The sequence below is a fragment of the Sceloporus occidentalis genome, unplaced genomic scaffold, assembly GCF_023333645.1.
Source record: "Sceloporus occidentalis isolate IW3139 unplaced genomic scaffold, rSceOcc1.0.p SCAF_38, whole genome shotgun sequence".
NCBI classification, from domain to species: domain Eukaryota; kingdom Metazoa; phylum Chordata; class Lepidosauria; order Squamata; family Phrynosomatidae; genus Sceloporus; species Sceloporus occidentalis.
The window spans coordinates 405786-414397 of NW_028317018.1; the positions used below are offsets into that span (position 1 = coordinate 405786).

The 8612-nt window shown below is 37.2% G+C and overlaps 2 protein-coding genes across 3 annotated transcripts; one reads left to right on the top strand and one right to left on the bottom strand.

Annotated features, from left to right (window-relative positions):
• Positions 1-291: 291 nt before the first annotated feature.
• LOC149290560 (gamma-crystallin-3-like) lies at positions 292-4639 on the bottom strand. The gene is made up of 3 exons (XM_089488392.1): positions 4563-4639; positions 1654-1915; positions 292-567 (listed from the first exon to the last, which is right to left on the bottom strand). The coding sequence occupies exons 1-3, from the start codon at positions 4637-4639 to the stop codon at positions 292-294; spliced, it is 615 nt and encodes a 204-aa protein (XP_089344518.1).
• Positions 4640-5234: 595 nt separating this feature from the next.
• LOC149290561 (gamma-crystallin-3-like) lies at positions 5235-6076 on the top strand. 2 transcript variants are annotated; one of them, XM_089488535.1, is made up of 3 exons: positions 5235-5243; positions 5391-5637; positions 5808-6076. In XM_089488535.1, the coding sequence occupies exons 1-3, from the start codon at positions 5235-5237 to the stop codon at positions 6074-6076; spliced, it is 525 nt and encodes a 174-aa protein (XP_089344661.1). The 2 variants fall into 2 exon arrangements, with proteins under 2 accessions (XP_089344661.1, XP_089344660.1); XM_089488534.1 differs by having other exon boundaries at positions 5391-5633; positions 5801-6076.
• The last annotated feature ends 2536 nt before the right edge of the window (positions 6077-8612 follow it).

Genomic DNA, 8612 nt, shown 5'->3' on the forward strand with positions numbered 1-8612 from the left:
AGTTGTCAATGTTAAAGTTTTATCTTCAATATAACATCTTCTCTTTTAGTTCTGACAAGTGACAGATTATCCATATAGTCTATATTAGTTAGAATATTGTATTACTTTAATACAGGCATTTCAAATGTTGTTTCAATCATCAATTTATTAAGTCTAACATAATAATTGATGTAACATTAACTCATATAATCAATGTAACTGGTAACAAGATATTTTTTATTTTTACTAAACGACCATTAATACAAAACCAGATTACCATAGTTTTATTAAATTACATGTATTTTGCATAGGTTATTGTAAATACTGAATTTGTTTAAAAGAGCCAACTCTGGCATCTTTGGCACCCCAGTCACTGTATCTTCGGTATTCTCCATGTTTCAAATAATACTGATGTCCTTTGTAGTTGGGCTCTTCATAGAACATCCAATAACCATCAAGGATGTGGCAGGAGTGGATTTCATGGTAACGGAATTGCTCATAAACATTAGAACAATCTTCTGTAAACTCCATCATTTGACCTCTGAAATCTTCTCTTTCGTAGATCTTCATCCTGAATGGACCCTGGTGCTTTAATATATTAGTAATGCATGTTTTAGTTAGAAGCTGAACTTACTACTGTAAAACTCTGACATTTTAATATCCTAAATGGCTTCTTCTATTTTAGCTATTCAACCCACTTCATTGATGAAAAAAAAAGCTGTGTATCAGAACTTGGTCTTTTCTCTCTACTCATAAGGATCTTACCGGACCAAATTTCTGTCAAAAGTTTAAGATATTGAGGTGCTTTTGGACATATTTGTGGAATATAGACATTCATATCAATATAATGATTCTAGCATCTAAAAGGAGGAAAGGAAATGGAGGGTACTGTTTCAATATTTTTTAAATGTATAGTAACATTTGCTTCTGTGGGATTCTCAGCCAGGGCCGGCCCTACAATGGAGCCGACTGGGGCAATTGCCCCAGGCGGCACTTCAGAAGGGGCGGCACTTTGCCACCCCAAGCGGTTTTTTTTTGTTTTTTTTTTAAGCGGAGGAGAGAGAGAGGGGCACCGAGTGGTTTTCGCTTACCCGCTCGGCGCCCCTCTCTCTCTCCTCTGCGGCGAGTTTACCTGTTCGGTCTCGGTGCCGGCTTGTAATGCAGAGCGCCGGAAGTGACGTGAATTTCCGGCGCTCAGCATTACAAGCCGGCACCGTGGCAGCACAGGGAGACTCGCCGCAGGACTGTTTAAGGGTAAGTACTGGTGTGTGGGGGGGTAGATAATGCTGCCCCCCCCGGCGTCGGCGGGGGGCGGCATTTTAAACTTCGCCCCAGGCGGCGTTACATCTTCGGCCGGCCCTGTTCTCAGCTATGTTTGTATGCAAAACACCAATTTTCCTCAAGGGTAACATTTGGATTAATTGTTATGCCTGAATGGAGCACAGCTATAAATGTTTCTTCGGGGATAAAATTGATTCATGTGAAAAAAATGTTTTTTATTATTATTATCAGCGGATATATACTGGATAATGTGGTACTTTTATCCATGTTTTTATCATGTATGGCTACCGCTACATAGGAGACATCTGAGATCCTAGTACAGATTAACCTTTTTGTAACCAATCACATTGTGCTTATAACTTTCATGCATATGTGGTTTATAATGCGACTTACTTGGGGAGACAACATGCATGATCGGATGAAGCCATTAAAACCTTTCCATTTCTGTAAATCAGGATACTCTCCTCTCCTCAAGAAATATTGGTGACCTGTGTAGTTGGTTCGTTCATAAAGTATCCAATTTCCATTTTCAACTCTAACTGAGTTGCAGCGGTTGAAATAGGAATGAAGGTCTGGATTGTCAGAGCAACATTCATATGAGCGGCCCTGGAAGTTCTTGTCCTCATAAAAGATGATCTGCAAAACAACAGTAAATCTATTATCGATTTAACTAACCGGTTATAATGTGATTTTAGTTCCGAAAATTTTATCTATGGCCTTCTTTTTAAATATTGATCTTGCGACTCATATACATTATTTGTCAATGAAACTGATTATTACTGCTCCCATGCAATTTACACACGCACTCACACACACATATTTTTTTTTGGCATCTGGCTTCCTTTCTGAACTTACATCAGCCCTGCTTTGAGTATTTGGACTACATCCACAGGCCAGCTCACCCAAGGTATATGTCAAGGGACCTTAGACAGAAATCTTCCAAAAATGATAGTCTTAGATGTTAGAAAGTATTTTGTCCCTGAATTATTTTTTAATAAGCAGAGTTTCCTTTCAGAAGATGTTATAGGGGTTTATACAATGATGAATTTTAAAAGCAAAAGGTTATAAAGAAGATAATTCAAGACCAAGAACCAAGTAAGGTTTGAGATCATAAAGCATGTGCGGATGAGACCAAATTATATATTTTTATTTTTTGTATGCGTGTTCTGCTTCTGATCAGGTCTATGGACCAGATGTAATTTTTGGATGATCATTTTACTGGAACTTTTGGCTGGGCTTTTTTACGAGGTTCAAATACATGGCTGTTTTCAAGGTTATCTAATAATAGGCCTTTTGTGAAACTTATCCTAACTTGAACTTACCGAGTATGCCACAATCATTTGTCTTTTTCACATGACTTTAAACTGCACAATAAATAAAAAGTGTAACAATACCAAATATTTTTTTAATCATTGTGTGTAGTATTTTCAACAACCTGCTTAAAGTCCTTTTAAGTGGATTCAGTTATGTAGATTAATGTTTAAAGTAAGGTTAGTAGATAATTACCTTCACAGTAGTCTGCTCATGATACATATTAAATAACTTAAAATCATTGTCCTTACCTTTGCCATATTGAATATCTAGTTGGTTGAATACAGAGAAGAATCCATTATATATGTCTTTTAGTGCTGATGACTGCATACTTCATAATAGGACCTTTTTTTTCTTGTCCACTAAGGCGAAAGTGTTGCTCTTTCATTCTTTTTTTGTGTTTGAACCTGTTGTGGTGTATGTTCTATTGTTAATGCATGCTTACGATTAACTGCAAGTCTTTGCTTTGCAAAACATCCTGACAATGACATGGAAATGTGTTATTTAAGTGCTACCCGAAAGACTATTGTTTGAACATACTTATTGCAGAAGTCCTAAGATTGGTCAGATTTACTACCTTCACTGGCATTTGACAAATGTCACTTGTCTCAATTCACATTTGTACTTGCAAAAATCGCTCTTAACTTCCATTATGCTTGATGGCAGGGGAGTTGAATTTATGCAGGTTGAAAAAAAGCTTTTTGGACTGATTTCTAATTTTTATGGTTTAACTTGGATCCCCTGGGCCCAACTATTCTGTGCTCATAATGATAAAGAGTTCAAAGAAGAGTGCAGAGATACAGACCTAATCTCATGTCTCATCTAGAATAGACCTCAACTCACTAATTCTATTCATTTGGTTTGTTAAAGATAGCTCCCCTGAATAGTTCAGATTTTTAACTCTATAGTCAACCTGAATATATAAACCATAAGAAATTGTTAATGTGCCCTGATTTGTCTTAGGATAGATTTACTGTTGGAGCAATGCAACAAAACAGTGGTCAGTGCCACCAGTTGTAGGTTGTATAGCTAGAGCACTTAATAGGTAGACGGTTATTAACCCCTTAATGACAAAGCCCGTACATGTACGGGCTCAAAATGCATTGTTTTCAATGGGTTTAGGGACCGCCCATTGTCTTTAAGGGGTTAAGTCATGTTACAGATCTCTGCTCAGACCTCACATAGAGTATTGTGTTCTGAAGACCCCATTTCCTGAATAATGTAGATATTCTAGAGAGAGTTAAGAGAGGAACTACTAAAATTGCATTATAAAAATCATCAGGGACATACACTTAACTCATCTCCACATGCATAGCTTAGGAGGTAGAAAGGAGAGTGAGAGATGATGATGATGATAAGGAGGAGACAGAAACATTTTAGTACATAAAGGAAAGGCAGAAAGTGCATGAATAATGTATATTTCACGGGAGGACAGATACTAGGACATGAGATCATTGTCTAAAACAGTGTTGCACCACTCCAGTCATATTAATGCACTGGCATCTTAATTAATTAAGATGCTTGTTTTTAGGAGTTGTGCACCACTGGTCCAAAACTAGGTTAGATGATTAGATGGAATGAAAGAGTTGTAGGTAACTGGAATATACTTCTAGCAGAAGTGGTAGAGGTTAATACAGTGAGGGAAGTTAAACATAGACAGGCATGTGGCATGGTGAAACGTGCACCTGGAAGATTATTTATTTTAATGAAGAACGTCACAAAAGATAGATCATAACAGTGCAAAGTAATTCAAAACAGAGAATATTAGGGAGGAGAAAAAAATAGCTGACATAAAAACATTTGTCTCCTGACATGGAGACTGCTATTATATCTTCTTTCCTTTGAGACCCACAAGCAGTATGACAGGAGTTTATTCAGATTGTCCCCACTCACTGCTCTTACCTTCTCACCCTGTCCTGCTATATGCTGAGCATGATGCTGATCGGGGAAGGACATTATCCAGAGTATAATCACTGCAAGGACCCTATTACTTCTGAATCCTACTTCTTTCTAGGAGCTTTGAGCTCTGGTGAGCAGGAGAGATTTCATGACCGCTGCCATACAGCATCTTAGCGTGCTCCTGCGGTATGGATATTTCTGTAAATAGTACTTCAGCAGACAATTAATATATTGCTCGATAATACATATTTTCCACCATTATACCAATAAGCTGGTGCATTTATGCATTGAAGTTATTCACATCTAGTTATCCTCACAGGTTTCATGAAATATATACACATATTTATATATGTGTGTTAAATATTACTTCTATAAATGGCAAGGTAGAAATGAAAGATTGTATTTTGAGAAATGGATTCTTAAAGAGAATTAAAGTGTGAGAAAGGCAGAGTAAAGTTAGACAGTATTATTTACTTATATGCAATAATTAGTATGTGCTGGGAACTAATACCGTTTTTTTCTATTCTTTTGTATACCTTTTTAATGTGTAGTTCTTAGTAAGCAATTATAAACAATAGCCTCATGTAAGCACAGAACAGTCTATTACAAACTGAACAATAGAGCCATACATTTACCTTACTGCACACAAAAACATAATGACATAATGCGTAACGTATGCAAATGTCAGCAATGTAAGGTGTATATAAGAACATCCCTGGTTTCACCCAGCAGCCTCAAGCACTTGTATCAAAGCATCAACCAGTATGGGGAAGGTAAAACGATTTTTTGATAAATATGTTGTGGTGGCAATTAGAATTATATGTTCTGTAATCAAAGGATTTTAATTTGTAATCTATTCTTATCACTTATAGCACTTCATCAAAGGATTTCTACAGATTTTCTTTTCTTTATATTGACAGATTATTTTCTACGAGGACAGGAACTTCCAGGGCCGCTCTTATGAATGCAGCTCTGATTGTCCTGACCTGTCTTCGTACTTCGGTCGTTGCAATTCCATTCGAGTAGAAAGTGGAAACTGGATACTCTATGAGCAACCCAACTATAGAGGAAACCAGTATTACCTTAGAAGAGGCGAGTACCCTGACTTCCAAAAATGGATGGGTTTCAATGATTCTATTAAGTCATGTCATCTAACTCCACAAGTGAGTATTCCATACCTTAAATGTAAATGTAGGCTATGATTCAAATATACATTTACTAAATAATATCAAATTTCACGTCTGTAAGTTTGCAAAGAAGTATAGTAATATCACACAAAGTACTAGAAGTGATTTGATGGAATACACAATTCTTATTTATCCTCTTAAAGCATCGAGGCCCATTCAGACTTAGGATCTATGAAAAGGAAGATTTCCGAGGTCAGATGATGGAATTCACTGAAGATTGTCCCGTGGTTTATGAGCAGTTCCGCTACAACGACATCCATTCTTGTAATGTGTTTGATGGTCATTGGGTTTTCTATGAAGAACCTAACTACAGAGGACGTCAGTATTACCTGAAACCTGGAGAGTACAAGAGATACACCGACTGGGGTGCATCAAACTCTAGGGTTGGTTCCTTCAGAAGAGTCCAGTATCTCCATTAAAATGTATAACATGCCAGCCACTTGATAAAAAATTTCAAAATAATAAAAATCTACTATTAAAGTTCGTTTTTGTATTGTTTTCTTATAACATTAATTATTTATTCATATGTCTTACATTAATTGTAATATGACACTACTAGTAATTTTATCCTAACAAAACCTAATATATAAGTAGGTTAAAATATGTCCGAAGTTGGAAGATTCAAGACAGTGTTGTTTCAATAATACATAGTCCTTCCTATTTTATTTAAGAAGGATTTTTGCTTATACTATTTAGTTACAGGTTATGCTATGTTTGGATCTTTTTATTTCTTTTTCATGTACATGATCATCTTGGCTGAGTATCCGTGGAGAGATATATATTCACACATATAAGTATATTATATATATATATTTTATATATTTTTTTTATTATTAGCACTTACGGTGGTTAAATATATTAAGTATGTATAGCTCACCTACTCTCATCTTTTTTTCTATCTATTCTATATTTTGGGTCAGCAGATTCCATAGAGCTGTTACAAGAGGGGAGTGAAAACTACCAATAACATTTATATCGACAACATAACAAAATGGACACTAACATTAATACAAAAATGTAAACATTATAATAGAAAGATAGAAACATAGGATGTATTGGCAAATAAGAACCATTTGACCCATCTAGTCTGCGCAAAGATACAAACAAGAGCATACATAAGAATGTGTTATAAAGACAGGCGATAGGAACCTCCCCCAAGATTAAAACTTAACCTTTATTAAATATCTAAACTAACTCCTAACTCAAATAAATAGATGGATATCCGCAAACACCTCACTACTATCAATACAGCACTCAAAACACCTCTATACATATAAAGATCCTAATGAGGTCCACTCCCTCATGATTCATGATTTGGTGGAGGGGTAGTCCCTTATTGTGGAGTAGGACAAATAGAGACTCATAAAGTATTTATGCGTTTTGAGTTATAAAGACAGGACCCAAAAAGGCATATTTAAAATTCAGGGAGTAAGAGGCCCACATAATAAATTAGAGGGTAAGGGTTAATGTGTGTTCTGCAACTCCTATAAAAAAAAACTTCTATATGACATGTCCTCTTACTTCAACCGTTGCAATTTGATCAAAGTAGAAAGTGGTAACTGGATACTTTATGAGCACCCCAATTATAGAGGGCATCAGTGACTTCCACTAGTGGATGGGCTACAATGATGCCATCAGATCCTGTCGTTTGACTCCCCAAGTAAGTATCATAATGGGTGGTTTTAAGACTAGTGATTTCTAAACTCAAATTGTATATATAATCTACCCGCATACACAACAGTGTTGTAGGTAGATTACCTTAAATCAAGTTTATGGAAGTCTTCAGCTATATCAATAAATTTTCAACATACATTCTGAAATTGTCAACATTTGTGCCTAACGTGAAAAATTATGTTAGAAAATAAAAAAAAAATCCTGCAATAAATTATATTCAGCAGAAGAATTTGCCTCCTTAAAAATGTCCATGGATGAGCGTATTCGTGCTTATACTATTGAGATTGAGGATCGTAAAAGGAACTAATTTCAAAGGGACCTGGATGATTATAATCGTGGGCAGGTATATAATTGGCATAATGAACGCCATGTAAGATTTATATCTCCACTACCTCGGATGACTGGAACTAGGTCCTCCCGTCGATCCGCTAGACAACCGGAAGCTGTACCTAGCACATCCGGCTCAGTGGATATATCGGAGGAATACACCATTTCGACAGCGTCTTCTTTTTTAGGGAAAAAAGGGGGTGTCCTCCACACCCCGAAGAGATTCAGACGGGAGGGGGCAGAAAACACCAACGCGCCCGGAGGAAACAAGCGGACTTATCCACAGTCATCAGTGAGAACGAGGAGAACAAGGAGTCACCAGAGACATTAGTTCTTAATTTGTCAGAACACGAACTGGGGGAACATGACCTTAAGGTATTGTCTAAAGGTCTTTCATTTTGTCCTACTAATTATGTTAAACCTTTTCAGATGAAAATTGATACATTTTGTTTCTTTAGGAATATTAAACTTAAGGTGTTCTTTTCTAAGATTCCATATCGGGCCAATGGTACTGATAATGTGGTATTTAAATTACAACAATATGGTTTGAAAAATAAAAGTAAATTTATGCCTCAGGTAAATGATGCTCCAGTTGAAGCGTTTATTTAATTAGTAGAGATGCAGCTTGGCAGGGCCGGCCCAAGACAAAATGCCGCCTGGGGCGAAGTTTAAAATGCCCCCCCCTATTATCTACCCTTTCTCTCCCTGCCGCCCCCCCATTATCTACCCTTCCTCTTCCACCCGTACTTACCTTTCAGCAGTCCTGCGGTGAGTCTCCCTGCTTGCGCTCGGTGCCGGCTTGTAATGCTGAGCGCCGGAAATGACGTCAGCTTCCGGCGCTCAGCATTACAAGCCGGCACCGAGACCGAGCTAGAGGGCTTGCAAAGGAGAGAGGGGCGCCGAGCGGGTACTGACAGCTTGGTAAGATAAAACCACTCGGCGCCCTCTCTCTTC